This window comes from Megalobrama amblycephala, linkage group LG3 (assembly GCF_018812025.1).
Source record: "Megalobrama amblycephala isolate DHTTF-2021 linkage group LG3, ASM1881202v1, whole genome shotgun sequence".
Taxonomy (NCBI): domain Eukaryota; kingdom Metazoa; phylum Chordata; class Actinopteri; order Cypriniformes; family Xenocyprididae; genus Megalobrama; species Megalobrama amblycephala.
In genome coordinates, this window is record NC_063046.1 from 30940740 (window position 1) to 30957689 (window position 16950).

Consider the following 16950-nt stretch of genomic DNA (forward strand, 5'->3'; position numbering starts at 1 on the left):
AAAGGCAATAAAACTACAGGATCTTTAAATTAGTAATTTTCTAGTTCATTGACTTTAAATATCTGATGTGCATCTGTAGCCAATGATTCACATTTTGCAATTTTGCACTTTATACTCGTTTCTCATTTTCTGTAGACTAAATTATTGCATATATTTCTGCAAATCGATTTTCGGATGGGGGCTGCATGTTCCAATCAAATTCACAGTGAGAATATGAATTACATTGCCCATAATGGCCTGCCAATTTGTGAACTATACCCCCACTCCTATTACTGTGTCTGAAGAGAAGCATCTCTGTCGGTGTATGTGTGTCTGTGTGTATATATATATATATATATATATATATATATATGAATGTAATAACATTGTAATAACTGCCCTGGACATTTGGTGGCTGAAGTTTTGGCGCTTCCTCAGTTATTTTTTGTTATTGACATTTTAATCAGTCTACTTGTCTGGTTGGGCAAGTAAAATTATATTTCACTTACCACTGCTGGTATTGTGATGAATTGGAGTATAAGGTTTCAGTACACTGAAGAAACCACTATACCCTCAGAAACTACTAACCTATTTCAGAATTGGAACTATTCTCATTTTTGTTGTTGTTAAGGTTGTATTAAATAAATTCATAATTCATGAAGACAATAATATGTGCTGAAGAATAATAATGTTTATTGATAACACAAGACAACCAAAAAATATAAATAAATAAACACATGCTTTGTTTATCATGCTGCGTTTTGATGAATACTTGTCATAGACCTTGTACAAGTGATTCAGAAAACAGATTTCCACCCTCTGCGTCTTTCAGGTCATCATTCGAGCATGACATTATGCGTCAAGAAAGGATGATGGATTTGCTTCTTTTTAATGATTCAGATGCATTTTAGAAGAAATGAGTTACAGTTGGATCCTCTGACACATTCGCACAATTTTCCAAAGCGTGGACCAAGTCTCATGGCGCAGCGGGACCCCACAGCACACTACAGAGAGAAAGAATTTCATGATCAGATGTAAAGAACATGTTTTACAAGACCTTTGAAACAAATGACTTATAGTATGAAGAAAATACAGGTGACAAAGAAATGGAGCAAAATTTACCTGTGGAATGCCACGTTTTTCTGGAGTTGGTAAATTGGTCTGATATCTCCCCAAAAGTGCTGTCATCGCCTCAACCTATGCAAAAACAAGCACCCATAATCAACTGAATCGCCTGTTTTTCTTTACTTGAGATATGAATGAAATTAGGCTAATTAGTCTACTTTTACAAACAAGTCTGACACTTCACCAACCAATTATTCAGTTTTTGGTTCACAGATACAGGCTAATTGGCCACATAGGCTATGTCTCATATAAGATATCACGCTACAAAGAAATATAAACAAAGCTATAAAAAAGGCGTTCATTTCGCGAATACTCACCAATTCGTTCTCCGTTTCCTGCTGGGACAGTTGTGTGTCATCTGAGGACAGCTCCTGGGAAGTTTGTCCAGAGCACATGACGATAAAGAGGCCGAGTATGATCAGTCCAGACGGTATCTCTGAGCTCGTCATGGTCCTCGGTCCAGTCATCTGCCCGGGTCACAGGACACTGAGTTGTGGAGAGTCGGGTAACTTAGTAAAAACTGTCTATTTAACAGGTCATTGGCTGTTTTATAAACTGATATGCCCCGCCCTGACTTCGGTTAACAGATTATATCGTGTCAGCTATTGGGCAAAACATATCAATTTTGCTGACGCTGAGATTGGAGCACAAACAAGCGGTTTATTGAAGACATATATTGCAGCTGTAGTAGGAAGAAAAGAATAGAATAGAATAGAATAGAATAGAATAGAATAGCCTTATTATTCTTTTATAGCCTATCTGCCGTTTGTATGAGCTCATATTAACTGAGAAACTACATGGAATATTTGTATTATAGTCAAGTCACCTTTGTTTATATAGCACCGTTTTACATTACAGATCGTTTTAAAGCAGCTTTACATAAAAATGAAAATAACATTTTGGTTGAAATGAGTTCAATTCAGATAAAGCAGCTCTGCAGAAAACAGTGATGTCACCATCATCCAGTTCTCATCCAATAGTGTCAATAGTCAAATCAGTAATATTGCTGAATATTATGTAGGCCTATTGCTGAATATAATATTATGTGTCCCCAACTGTGCAAGCCAGAGGCGACAGTGGCATCAGGTGACAGAAATGGGGATAAAAACCTTGGGAGAAACCAGGCTCAGTTGGGGGCCAGTCCTTCTCTCCTAGGCTAGGCTATTATTATTATATCTACACCTATATTATTTATTATATTAATCTCACCACAGTGCTAGTTAAAATGAACCAGTGAATGCAGTGATTATAATTTACAAATTAAACCATTTTTAATTAATTTTTAACATAACTATAATTTAACTAAAAAATACTGTTATCCTGCTGCTTTTTGTAAGTTTGCTGCGGCCCCCTGCTGGAGAATCACTGGTGCAGAGAGCAGTGGCAGACGATGACCTGTGTTGCCAGTAGATGGCGCGGCAGTCACAGTTACAAGTTTTGAAGCGATTTTCTTAAAATGGGTGTTTCCTGAAACGCATACTTCAGGATTTAGGAAGGAACACGCCCATGACATCAGTGGGTTTTCAAGAAAAAAAAAAAAGTCGCTGAAACTGCAGCGAAGTAAGAAGGGGGCCAGAGGTGCCTTCTCAAGGTCTTAAATATAAATCTTAAAGGATACAGATCTGCATTGAGAACTCAGAAGGAAATAGGACTAACTTTTTAAGAAGACATGTCAACTTCTGAAGATATAGACGGTTTCCGACCTAGATATGGGTGTAAGTATTAATGCGTTTTCATTACGCGTTCTTCTGAGGCATGTTGAAAAGTGTGTTACAAGTAAAACTATTAATTTTCATCTCATGCAAATGCTTTAATTCAAAAAGAGTACAATTCAGTTGATTTAGATGTTTTTTAATACAGTTGCTCATGTTTTTAATGCTCAAGTTTGCATCGGCATGGTAAACAACTTCCGCATTATAATACTGTATGTGTGCTGGTGGGGCACAACCGAGCGGGATCACCTGGACAGCTTTTTTGAGCAACCAAACATGATGTTTTTAACGTAATTTTACATAAAGCACTCAACTCTCTCTGTTGAACCTCAGTGTTAATCTTATAAATTGAACCTGAAATGAAATGGCGTACCGTTTGAAAAACAGTTTTATTAAGTAGTCAGTGGTTTGGATCTAGCCCATAACGACGCTCTCTCTCTTTCATCTATGAATGTTGTCTTTATTATAAGCAGAAAACCAATCACCATAAACGCCCAAATGAAGGTCAGGCTTCAGTGACTCGAGCACTGGAAAAAGCGTCATGTATCGCGCGCTACTATTTATCTCACCCCCCCGGCATGAGCGAAACCAAACTGACTAATTATGGAGTTATTTTGCTGCCGTAAAAGCGGTTAACTGTTTCTGGTACTAATACAGTTTCAATTATCTCTTCCACTAGCTGACAGCTTTTCGAAACCACTCACTTTTCTAAGCTGTATTTCACTTTAGTGGTGTGATTCATCCCAGTTGAATCTTTTGAATCAATTTACTAAAGGATTCATTTAGATTCTCTCTCTGATTCGTCCGGTGGGTGGAGACGAGTCTTTTTGTGTGTCATGAGCGAGTCATCAAATCATTCACTCATCGATTCGTTAAAAAAAAAACATTTGGTTGACTGAAACAAGGGTTTAAATAAACTGCACGATTTTAATCAAACTATAACAATTTAAAATGGTAGAAAATAAGGAGTTTAACGCTCAATTTCACAGACGGGGCTTAGATTAAGCCAGGATTAGGCCTTAGTTCAATTAGGGCATTTAAGTAGCTTTTATAAATGTGCATTCGAAAAAAAAAATCATTACTGGTGTGCATCTTGAGACAAAACAATGGCACTGACATATTATAAGAAGTTACTATTAGTTAAAAGAGCTCAAACATGCATTTTATTCTGGGACTTGTCTGTGAAACCAGGGGTGTGTCATCATCCTGAGTGACTTTATGGTTATCAGTAACTTTTATACATTCAGAATTATTCTGCCTCCTTTGCTTCTTATTTATTTATTTATTTATGTATGTATGTATGTATGTATGTATGTATGTATGTATGTATCTATGTATCTATGTATCTGAGTTTCACATTCTCATTCAGTCTGAAAACACTGACTCTAAGACTTCTTTGGTAAGTAGTTTGTTTCAGTTATTAATGCTCAGACCTATGATGTTCTGAGCAATAACTCAGACATATTTTAAGATATGTCACTGTAAGTTGCTTTCAGCCTGTTCTAGAATGCTTTTGGTTTGTGCCATTCATCTTTTAAGGCACCTCTAAAGGGAGAGACTTCAGTGCATGGAAATGAATGAAAATGATTCGTTCAGAAACAGATTGGTTCACAAATGAAATGCCAAATTTGCCATATTTTCTTATAGCAACTTTTAAAACTAGTTATTACTTAAAGGTAGGGTAATGTAACAGTTCAAAGGAGGCTTGAGTTGAGCTCTGAACAACAATTATTTGGTGGTTGAGTCATGTAATTTTATTATCTTCTAGACTTTGTTTTTATCTGTAATGCAATGGAAAAATGCCATTAATAGTCTTTTTTTTTGGAAAACCTTTAGTGCAGTAAGCTTAAACAGTCACTGAAGAAGGGCATGACATAGTACCTTAAGAATATCTTCGTCATATCATAGTTCTGTTCACGTCTGAACATGCAGACATTATTTTGAATTGAGTTTCTTTGCAGTTTGTTGCAGGGTAAAGGATTGTTTTGAAGTTTCATAATTCAAAATCCAAGACTACAATACTATTATGGTTCTCTCACTCTCATTTAAAGTTTAATATTCACAATTTAGGATCTACTTACTGACTGCTATAAATATGAATCCCCTCAGATGAAAGCGTTCTCAGAGTTAGAGCCTTGCAGCCTGATTTATTCCCTTAAATGTTTATTTTCCAACAGAAGTTTGTACTTTCTCAGACTTATAAATGCATCTTATACGTCAAATAGGTCCACAGTAGATCATAACAGTTCAGACCATACTGAGTACAACTCTGGAGACTGAAATTAGACGTTTTTCAAATCTTAGGCCATATTTAATTTTTGACAGGAGTGAAAACTAGGGATAGAAGTACAGTGTGTTCAGTGCATTGTACTGGCTGTCTCTCACGGCGTCATTCGCATTAAATTCAATATGGTGTCTGTCCTGACTAAGGTCTTTTACAGACGAATGTGTTTTTCCATAGTTTCCTCCTTTTTGTTCTTCTGTCTGAAGAATGTGCAGCCATTTATAATTAGATTTATCTTCTTTTTGCACATGACATTAAACCTTATTAAATGATTTCAGTATGTGGAATAATCACAGATCTTAAGGTTGCTAAAGGTCAGGCACGTAAGACATGTTATATATTACAAAGTTTGCATAAACTGCTGAAACGGTTTGGTTAGAGTGGAGCAGTTTATTTACATTATATTCTAACTGATTGAAGGCGACTATATTTAAGTGATTATGCACAGTGTGTGAGAAATATATCTGTACACTATTGTTTAAACGTTTGGGGTCAGTAACCTTTTGAACAGAGTCTGTTATGCTCACCAAGACTGCATTTATTGGAACGAAAATACATTATTAAAATTTAAAACTATTATGTTTTCTATTTTAATATGTGAATTTACAGCAGCTGGTCTTCAGTGTCACATGATCCTTCAGAAATCATTCTAATAGGTTGATTTGGTGCTCAAGAAACATTTATTATTATTATTATTATTATTATTATCATGTTAAAAGTTAAGTTGCTTAATATTGTGGAAATTGTGATAATTTTTTCAGGATACTTTGATGAATAGAAAGTTAAAAAAAAACATAATTTATTTGAAATATAAATCTTTTGTAACATTTTAAATGTCTTTACTGCCACTTTAGAGCAATTTAAAGTTTCCTTGCTGAATAAAAGTACTATTTTTCTTTTCAAAAGAAAACTGACCCCAAGCTTTTGAACAGTAGGGTATACAGTAAGTGTGTGTTTTATTCTCATGTTTGGTATGTTTGCCCCCCCTCATTTCAGCTGTTCTGGATGGTGTGGAGCGGCTCACAGCTGAGGAGATGGATGAGCGGCGTCAACAGAACATGGCCTATGAATACCTGTGCCACTTGGAGGAGGCTAAACGGTAAGAGCCCAAATCTCCATTTCAGCCCTTCGGCAGTTATGTTATTTCTTGACAGTTAACACAGAGTGTTTCGGTTAAAATAGCTGTTTAGCTTTCAGTTGGTGGTTGTTTAATGTCTCCGTGATGAATACTTGTCACGTGATTGTGGGTTTCTTCCTGCATGTCCCAGCAAGACCCACTACAGTGAATTTCTAAATAACCCTGGATTCTAAATAAATCTGGATTTTATGTCAGTTACATTTCAGTGGCTCAGACTTTAAGAGATATGTCACCCACCAAAAATTGGCATGTCATTCATTGGCACCTTCATGTCATTCATTCCAAACCAGTATGACTTTCTTTTTTCTGTGGAACATAAAAGACATTTTGATTAATATTTCAGATGTTTTTGTCCACACAGTGAAAGTCAATGGGGCTCCAAAACTTCACTGAACCCCAAATATTTTCATTATATGTACAAAGAGGGTTGAAACATTCTTAAAAGTATCATCTTTTGTGTAATGCACAAAGAAGGTCAAACAGGTTTGCAATGACATAAGAGTAAGAAAATGATGATAGAATTTTCATTTTCGGGTGAAGAGTTTCAACGAGTTTCTGGTAAATGAGATCTGAGAGTATAATACACTACTGTTGGAAAGTGTGGGGTTGGTAATATTCGTGTTTTTCAAAGAAGTCTCTAATGCTCACCAGGGCTGCATTTATTTGATCAAAAATACAGTAAAAACAGTAATATTGTGAAATATTATTACAATTTTTAAAATAACCGTTTTCTATTTTAATATATTTTAAAATGTAGTTTATTCCTGTGATGACACAGCTGAATTTTTTAGCATCATTACTCCAGTCTTCAGTGTCACATGATCCTTCAGAAATCATTCGACTATGCTGATTTGGTACATTTCTTATTATTGTTAATGTAGAAAGCAGTTGTGCTGCTATTTATATTTTTTTTTGTAAGCAAAAATTCCAGGATTTTGTTGATGAATACAAAGTTCAAAAGAGCAGCATTTATTATCTTTTGTAACATTATAACTGTCTTTACTGCCATTTTTGATCAATTTAATGCACCCCATGAAAAAAAGTAAATTTCTTAAAAAAAAAAAAAAATCTTACGGACTCCAATGTTTTGAATGGTTGGGCAGATTTTTGTACACAATTTGACTAGTTTGCCCATGTCAGGGTGTTTCTATGCATTGCTAATGTGTTGTAAATGATTTTAAGCATGTTTCTGTGTGGTTCCAAGGTACTCTACATCATTTCTAGGCCCAGTTAGGTGGCTTAGAAAAGAAATGACACATTTTGAGGTACCGCAAAAGATGTGTGATAAGTTAAATGCCAAAGTTTAACACTTTGGGTAGAAGTTTATTTAAGTCTAATCTGCTGTATCTATATTTTTTTGGATCTTTTGGAGATTTTGGAGACTATGGCCTGTCATTGCATTCATTACATGCACACAAAGACACATCAGTGGTGCAAGAGGAAGTGAGTCAGTCCCTGTTGATTTCAGTATCTCACTCTGTAGCTATGGCAACATGAGGTTGTCATAGAGACTGGTTCCGGTGTCTGCGTGTTTGAGGGAATGAGTGCGTGACATAGTGGGAGAGAAAGAAACTCCAGTGTATACATAAGTGAGCAAATAAGGTCAAAAGAGTCAAAGTCTGAGCCATTTATGCTGCCGTTTATTCCCTGTTCAGGTGTCGTCATTTGTCCCGCTGTGGCATCTGAAATTTACAGTACATCTGCACTTTAATAAATCAACTAAATCTCCAATTTTGTTGCTGCTCTCGACGTCATCCATCAGGCTTTTGCCTGGAGGACAGGAGAAAGTTTCTTTTTCAGACCTTATTGAGTTGACAGCATTTGCCCTTGGGCTTCATCTCTGGAATGCTTGGAGTTTGCAGCGAGAGTGACGTATTGCGGTCTTCGGTATGATGGGAATTTTGCAGGTTTATATGCAGTGTCTGAAAGCAAAAGGCTGGGAATTTGTGTTAGTTGTTAGAATACCACAGTGCTGATATTTCCAAATGAGCTTTTATCGTTCGTTTATTTCCATACCACAGTCTACTTTAAAGCATGAAGGCCTGCTCTGTATGATGATTTGCTCAAATGAATTGTTAATTTGTCTCTGAGCTATGCAATGCAAATTCTGCACCTACTTTATCCACTCTTATCTCCGTCCATGACTATCCAACCACTGTGCCATTTCTTATTTTGCATTCTTAAAAAGAGAATGGATCTAACAGTACCAGAAATGGGTCTTTGGCTTGTAACAATAGCAGAACCCTTTTTGGTGTTCAAGGGTTAGTTCACCCAAAAATGAAAATTATGTCATTAATGACTCACCCTCATGTCGTTCCAAACCCGTAAGACCTCCGTTCATCTTCGGAACACAGTTTAAGATATTTTAGATTTAGTCCGAGAGCTTTCTGTCCCTCCATTGAAAATGTATGTACGGTAGACTGTCCATGTCCAGAAAGGTAATAAAAACATCATCAAAGTAGTCCATGTGACATCAGTGGGTTAGTTAGAATTTTTTGAAGCATCGAAAATACATTTTGGTCCAAAAATAACAAAAACTGCGACTTTATTCAGCATTGTATTCTCTTCCGGAATCCTTTCCATTGAATTGATTCCATTGAATCCTTTCATCTGTCGGCATTGGTAACGCACTTTTACGTCACCATGGTTGTTTTTGGCGATTAGGACATCCGCGACATGCACACTTACGCACCATTTTAAAAAATATAACAATACCAAAATACAAACAATGTAGAATAGCTTGAATACAGCGTGCGTCTCCCTCAGACTGTAAACGAAGCTCGGGCGCACCAGATAACAGCGTCTTACATCAGCAGCGTCACTGCGGAGTTGTGAACCACACTCCGGAGCAGAAGGGGGCGGTAATGCACCAAACAGGAAAGAAGAAGAAGAAGAAGCGGAGTCATGAACGCGGATTGACAACAGACCCGGAAGAGAAGACAATGCTGAATAAAGTCGTAGTTTTTGTTATTTTTGGACCAAAATGTATTTTCGATGCTTCAAAATGTCGCGGATGTCCTAATCGCCAAAAACAACCACGGCGACGTAAAAGTGCATTACCAATGCCGACAGATGAAAAGATTCAATGGAATCAATTCAATGGAATCAATTCAATGGAATCAAAGTATTCCGGAAGAGAAGACAAAGTCGTAGTTTTTGTTATTTTTGGACCAAAATGTATTTTCGATGCTTCAACAAATTCTAACTGACCCACTGATGTCACATGGACTACTTTGATGATGTTTTTATTACCTTTCTGGACATGGACAGTATACCGTTTTCAATGGAGGGACAGAAAGCTCTCGGACTAAATCTATAATATCTTAAACTGTGTTCCGAAGATGAACGGAGGTCTTACGGGTGTGGAACGACATGAGGGTGAGTTATTAATGACATAATTTTCATTTTTGGGTGAACTAACCCTTTAAATAGAACCCTTTTTAAAGGAGTCTTTAACGTCCATGTGTATGTTGTTGTTGTAACTGTTGGTGTAACTGCGTGAGTGTTTTTCTCTGCAGGTGATGAGCTAGTGGTGTATGACAGCATCTGTCTGAGACGAAATACACATTTAAGTTTAGTGCCACAGTGTGTCTCTTCCATTTGTTTAAGTAAAAGCAATTAAAAGTAGCCATTGTGAATGAGATAAAGCAATGAGATAGCTTTAACGTTTTTGTGACTGGGCTTGTTTATACATAAACCCAAGTGATAATTGAGAACTCTTAACAATATGGATCATAAATTCAATATCTCTGTCACATATTTGCTTAGTAAAGAAGAGGAGAGATGTATCCTTAACTGCTCACACTTACATGTTCTGTTAGTTTGAAAGATTTAAACCAAACTTACAATTTTGAAAGTTAAAATTTGTAGACATTTTAAGAAGGACACCTGTAAGAGAGTTTGTTTACAGTCTGTGTAGTTGGATGGTTAAGCTCCAGAAAATCAATATTTAGGTGGCTTTGAAAGAATTCTGACAGTTACAGATTATTATTATTATTATTATTATTATTATTAATATTATTTTTGAAGTGCAGGAATAAAGTACCCTAAACACTTAACTAACACGAAGAGCCATTTCAGCATAAAAGGGTTCTTTGAGACAATATGGTTCTAAGAGTGAATGATGTAATCTGGAAATTTAAATAGTATGAGCGCAACAGAAGGAAACTGCTGTAAGCATGGGTTTAACCAAGGTCAAGAAGATTCATGACGGCCAGGGCACAAGGTCACAGTTTTGCAGGTAGAGCTAATAATGGATTACCTTGTGGTGGGGAGTCGGCGATTTTTGGTTACCTAGCATTCCAGACCATTTTCTGTTGGTTTGTTCGCATTTATTTTTAAATTTAAATTTTCTTGAAATGTTTTACAAAACAATATGAAGTAGCACATTTCTAAGAGCTTGGCATGTGCGCTTCAAACTAGATTTTTAAAAGATTTTTTTTTACTCTTTCCTTTATCGTTGACACTTTGTCATTGACCTTACGGGTCAACATTACTCAGCTGAAGTGCAAAGCATCTTCTCTATGTGAAAACGGCTGTGTCACCAGCAGCTTGCCGTCGTTTTTGGAGCGTTATACAAACCTCTCATTTCGCCTGCTGTTAATTGTAGGTTTTTGTTTCTGTAAATGTTGGAGAGAGATCGATGCTGAAGAGGGAAAGACAAGTGTGAGAGAGGATTGTGAGAATGTAACCAATTGTGTGCATATCTCGGCAGCACGGTTCACCGCTGCTATTACTGGCATTCACACTGGGATGTGTGAATTTCTTGTTCAAGAAATTGAAATTACATCCCGCCCTTCTCATAACTTTGTGAATGTGTAGCCTATGCTAGATTCCTCTGTTACTATGCATAGTAGTGTGTATACATGTTATGCTAGTATCACGTCCACTCCTTTTTTTTTTCCTTGAGAAAAATATTTAGATCAGATACATTAATATTTAGATCTCTTTTGTGGTCATTACAGCATCTTACATGCTTAAATTAATGATTTGTTTCAAAATGGAAAACTTTGTTTTGAGAAGCATGTTGATTTATGTCCCTGTCACACTGATAGCGGTTTTATTGCTGGAGGTTGCCAGGTCAGTTCAGACCAGGGATGTTGCCTTTAGCCTCAGATCTAAAAAAAAAAATTGTGTGATTTATGTGATTTATTCTTTTTTTTTTTTTCTTTTTTTTTTCATGAGAAGTAACTTAACAAAAACAGAAGTAACTTAATAGCTGCTTTTCCACTGTCGGGCCAGTGCGAGCCAGGGCTTGCAATGGGCCGGGCAGGGCTAATAGTTCACAAGACAACACTGGGGCTTTAGCAACAGAGGAGCTCCCTAATGAAAAAAAACTGAATTATATATTTTATGACCTATGCGGAGCTAAATATGAATATCAGACAGTCCGGTATAAAGAGACTGGACACATTGACAGTGTAACCAAATACATAAACAATTGTGATTTATATGATTTGTCTGATTTTCTTCAAGCTGTGTCTTGTATTTATTATATTTTACTATGTTAATGGTTAGCATGCCTAGTCTTTTGCATTGCATATAGCCTAAATAATATATGTCTGCCTTATATGGTGATCAGAATCCACATCGGATTGCAAACAGAAGTTATTTCAAACACTCGCTGCTGAAATTATTTTAAATGTCTTTTATGCTTATGTTAGCTATGATCCACGGAGCTGACCCTCTCCTGACTCAAGAGAAACTCTGCCTTTGTTCATAACCACTCCTCAAGCCCGAGCTGGCCCGCTTTGGACCAAGGTATTTGGCAGGCCAAAAAAAACTGGCCGCTGTTCCCCGAGGGAGCCCAGACGAAGCCCCGACGAGGCACACTCTAGCCCCGGAAGTGACTGGAAACACGACTGGCCCTAGCATGATTTTAGTCATAGGAACACCTTTTGGAGGGGCTTAAATTAGTTTCTAATTCAGAGTAGAGTCTAACCCGGCACAATAGGAACTACCAGTGACTTAAGTGTACATTAATTGGCTGAACTCATGCCATACAAAACACCGTTTAAAAAGCTGTGTACTGTAAGGTGCTTTCAATGTGCACATTTTAGCGAGGCTGCACTGAAATGAGCTCCGCAGCAGACTTCTTTCCAACAGTCAAATTGCCATTACGTCACGAAAGTGCAGACTTTTAGGAAGACATTTGGCACAGGGCCATAGTCTTCTGGGTTTTTACGTCATCCCTGCAGCACTTTATTGCAAATCAGACACCTCATTCTGTACTTGCTTATTCTGTACTTGCTTATTCTGTACTTGCTTATTCTGTGCTTGCTCAAGTTCAAGGCAGCAATCCAAAAGAGTGAATCTAATCACCATACATGTTCACTTCAAGATTGGCCACTCTGCTGATATGATCTTATCACTTGCACTCCTTGCACACATGAGTTATTGCAGATGCATAATCAAGTAATCTTATCAGCAAGGATTATCTGCATAATTTTTTTATATCGAACCAATACATTACATTTTAAGCCTTTATTGGCTGATTCCAATGACGTTTCAATAATATTGGGCATTCCTTAAGTTAAACTTTTGTCAACTCTGTCGCATTACTGGACATGCCCACATCACTTCGCCACAGGTGCTGTTGCTCACGTCTTTGGAAAAAGCCAGCTTTCATTGAAAAGAATGGCATTTAGGCTGTGATTTTTTTTTTTTTTTTTTTTTTTTTTTTTTTTTTTAAAACTACCACCACAAAATACTAAGAACTGAATAGGTTGAAGATATTTTCCACTTTTTATTTATTTTTATTTTTTCCGCAAATGGTAAAATTGAGGCAGACTGAGAAAGGTCAGTTTTAATGATAGTTTGCTAGTCTGTCCAAATGTTTTATTAAATTCACTTATAAAAACAGTGACCTGTTCCTCTTATTACAAAAAAACACTCTCATGCAATTTCCTGTTGAGCTACAGGCGGTCTTAACTATGTTCTCAGAGTGAGGTAGAGAAACCCCTCATCTGTGTGTGTTTGTGTGTGTGTGGCTGTCTGTAGGGAATAGAGCTGTAATAATTGTAACAACACAGAGGATGTGGGGAACTGTGCAATACACTGTCCATTGTTTGCATCATTTTAAATACATTAACACACAATACAACTTATAGTTGGCATGTAAATGCATCTTATAGATGTTATTGTGAATTATTTATCCATCCATGTTTCATTTTTTTTGTTCTTTCGACGTCATATATATATATTTGAAGTAGGGGTGGAAATCTTTAGGCACAATTTAGTTTCAATTCAGGAGTCCTCATCCAAAAGGATTCCCGATGCATCTCAGTTTTTTCTGCAGAAGTGTAGGGTCCATTTTTCAGTGAATGAGCTGCTGCTAATTTCTGTAAATCACATGGCAACGGTAAATGCCAGCAGTGAATGGAGAGAAAATGAATGCCTTTGGTGTGAGGGAGGAACCAATGACACTTCACTCTCTATAACTTTATAACGCTGCAGAAGTTAATTATACAGAAACATGAGGTCATTGTTCATTATGTGATTTGCTTTAGTACGGCTCTCATTCACTCACACACAAGACAGCCTCTCCCTTGTTTGGACAGGAAAGAGCCCACGCCCCTGTGTTTGTCTGCCCTACCCTTCATTACCCACTGCTTTTTTTTCCTCAAGCCCTTCACAGGTGCTCTTCCCAGGAAAATGGTAGCGTCCACTTGGCTCTGGCTTTGAGAAAAGAGCCTTAGTCAGCTTTCTATGATGACTGTTTGACTTGTCAATATGAGTTTTCTTTAGTTTATTTCTTTGACACATATTTCGTTTTGGACTTCTAAGGGCTGCTTCATCCAACATTTTCTGTGAGAATATGTGGGAGTGAGATTATTTGTCCTCTATGTATGACTTTTTTTCACTTGAAACACAGAAATACTGTACAGGGTCTCTTGACCCCTGGGTCACAGCTGTGATACCAATGAAACAAGCACACACTAAGTCCATTGTCACACACTAAAGTGAGGAAGGGGAGACTGCTCGTTTTAAAACCACAGATCCATTTTGATGCCTCCGCTTGTCTGTAATGTTTGGGAAATTGGAGATGTTGGCTGCAAGGTCCATTTCCTCTACTCCAAATGCTTATAATGGCTCGAAAAGTGGGATATGAGGACACTTAACCACTTAAAACAATTAAATGCCATTGCATTAGGCTAGATAACAAAAATAACAAAAGTGACACTTGCATTGATATTTAAAAAAATATAGCACAAACACTTTAAGTAAAATTTAACAAACAGAAGATTTTACATACATTGTAAACCCGAATAAGTTGGGCTAACTCAAATAAATTGAGGTAATCGGTTACATCAAATTTTGAGTTATGATTAGGGACGTGCAATGATTAATCGCGATTAATTGTTTGCAAAATAAAAGTCTGTGTTTACGTAATATGTGTGTGTTCTGTGTATAATAATTATGTATATAAATATACACACATACATGTATATGCATGTTTAAATAAATATATATGTTTATATATATTTTATATTATAAACCTAACATTTTTCTTAAATATATACATGTATGTATAAATTATTATACACAGAACATACACATATATTATGTAAACACACTTTTATTTTGCAAACAATTAATCGTGATTAATCGTTGCACATCCCTAGTTATGATGCTCCCAATTTTAAGTAAGCAGAGCTATTAAGTTTTGAGTTTGTTGAACTCGTGCATGTTAATTGCTCCTAACTTTAAGTACTGAGTTAGCTAACTTTTATAGCAACTAACATAAATATTTCATTTATTAATTTTTTTTATTTTTGAGTTCTTGCAAATAAAATGAGTTATAATGTTCAAAATAAAGACAAATGTATTTGGACACTTTCTGGTCATTAAGCGTAAGTGAATCTTGTTTAGGGGTGGGTGAAAGTCCGACTCGATTACGTCATTGGCAGTGCTTCATGTGAGTGGGCGGAGCTAAAGAGCTATTTTAATGCATGTTGATTTCTTCGACACTCTGATTGGTGTAAAATTTTTTTGTACAGCATCATGGGTAATGTAGTTTTTCACCAGGAATTCCGCTGTTAAACACAATTATTTAAAAAAAATAAGCTGAAATAATGCAGCCTGATGGCTTCATCAGAAACAGAAGGGGGTTAACAACCTTGTAGCTCACGGTAGATCTGTATTTAAAGGTTATATGTTGTTCAAAATCAATTTTCCTATGAAGAAAATGAATGGAGATTTTACTTCAGTAACCCAACAGTTGCACTCTATACAGCGTATGTATGAGTTTCAGTTCTTATATAAATATAAAAGATATAACCTTTAAACTAGAAAAAGACCCAGCTGAAGACTTGACAAACAAGAAGCAGTTCATAGGGGTGTTTCGGGGTGAATGAGTTTCAGACAGCGGCTTCCTGTTGAGAGGTGATTCAGCTCAGTGTGTGAGTGTCTGTGGCACCTGATCATGGAGGTCCTGCACTGAATTCCTCCTCTGCAGCTGAGCATGTAATGGAGCACTTGGCTACTGCATGCTGTGAAATGCTCTCCTTCTCGTGCCAGGGCTTTTCCTGTCATTATCTTTCTGCCATAATCCAATATTTTTTGATACATTTTTAATGTTTATATGAGACAAAATGTAGTTCTTTTAGTTTTTGCAGTCAGAATACTGCTGAGAAAGTTTGGAAGAAAGTAGGTGTGCCTGTGTAGACAGATATTTTAATATGGTCAGATAAGCTCGACCACTGATTTGCCTGTTCTCTGTCCGTCTGAACTGGTCCAGACATAGGTGTACAGCTGGTTGTTTTATGGCACACCTTGTTTATGGTGAGAAAAATATTGCACATTGTGTTTATCTTTTGTGGTCTTTTGGAACAATCAAACAATTATAAGACTAATTGTTCAATTATGTGTGAACATTCTGGGCAAAGATGAGCTACAGTCACATTCTTTTGGTCTAGTCTTGGTCAAAATAATACTGGTATGTTTTCATATGAACTAAAGTTTTTACATTACATTTTAGAAGACAAGTTAGCTTAACCTTACTCCAACCAAAAGTCCAAGTAAGCCTACATTTGCTCAGAGAGGAAACAAATGACAAAAACTAAAATTGTCATAATTTACTCAGCCTCATGTCATTCCAGATCCATAAGACTTTGGTTAATCTTCAAAACACAAATTCATTTTAAAGATTTATTTTTGCTGTTTTTGCCTTTATTTTGTATAGTGACCTGACAGGAAATGAAGTGGGAGAGATATAGCTCTTCATTGAATGTCCAGGGAAACAAAACTTAAAACATCCAAAAAGGTGATAAAGACATCATTATCATTTTTAAAGACGTTGTGATAAAGATGGTGATGAAAGTTAATCAAAGATTTGTGAAGAGATACGATAACTTTATGTAATGAACAGATTTAATTTAGGCTTTTATTTATATCTAAACAATGATCGACACATACATGTATGGCAAACTCATGCGTGTCACATACTATGCACATACATAGCCTTTACCTTTTATAATCTTTTTGGGTCTTTTTAAAGGGTTAGTTCACCCAAAAATGACCTAACACTTACGCTGATTCATTATGCTCCGAAGCTTCCTGAAGCAGTGTTTTGAAATCGGCTATCACTAAATAAGGCGTTATTTTGTTTTTTTGGTGCACCAAAAATATTCTCGTCGCTTTATAATATTAATATTGAACCACTGTACTCACATGAACTGAATTAAATATGTTTTAAGTACATTAATGGATCT

General features: G+C 36.4%; 2 protein-coding genes across 2 annotated transcripts in view; one reads left to right on the plus strand and one right to left on the minus strand.

The window, feature by feature from the left end:
* Positions 1–650: 650 nt before the first annotated feature.
* cartl (cocaine- and amphetamine-regulated transcript-like) lies at positions 651–1699 on the minus strand. Its single transcript, XM_048183364.1, has 3 exons — positions 1422–1699; positions 1102–1176; positions 651–983 (listed from the first exon to the last, which is right to left on the minus strand). The coding sequence occupies exons 1-3, from the start codon at positions 1569–1571 to the stop codon at positions 876–878; spliced, it is 333 nt and encodes a 110-aa protein (XP_048039321.1). The 5' UTR covers positions 1572–1699; the 3' UTR covers positions 651–875.
* Positions 1700–2610: 911 nt separating this feature from the next.
* The window catches only part of iqgap1 (IQ motif containing GTPase activating protein 1), a 47555-nt gene continuing 33215 nt past the window's right edge, over positions 2611–16950 (plus strand). The window contains exons 1-2 of the mRNA XM_048185096.1: positions 2611–2819; positions 6097–6199. Of these exons, the coding sequence (XP_048041053.1) occupies positions 2774–2819; positions 6097–6199 (149 nt within the window). The 5' untranslated portion in view covers positions 2611–2773. The remainder of the gene's footprint in view (positions 2820–6096; positions 6200–16950) is intronic.

Bases quoted from the DNA above. Each gene is read 5' to 3' on its own strand.
- cartl (XM_048183364.1), bottom strand. From the start codon at position 1,571: ATGACTGGACCGAGGACCATGACGAGCTCAGAGATACCGTCTGGACTG. The intron at 1,177-1,421 runs GTGAGTATTCGC...GTTTTTGCATAG, and splicing joins AGGAAACGGAGAACGAATTG to GTTGAGGCGATGACAGCACT. The intron at 984-1,101 runs GTAAATTTTGCT...TTCTCTCTGTAG, and splicing joins AAAAACGTGGCATTCCACAG to TGTGCTGTGGGGTCCCGCTG.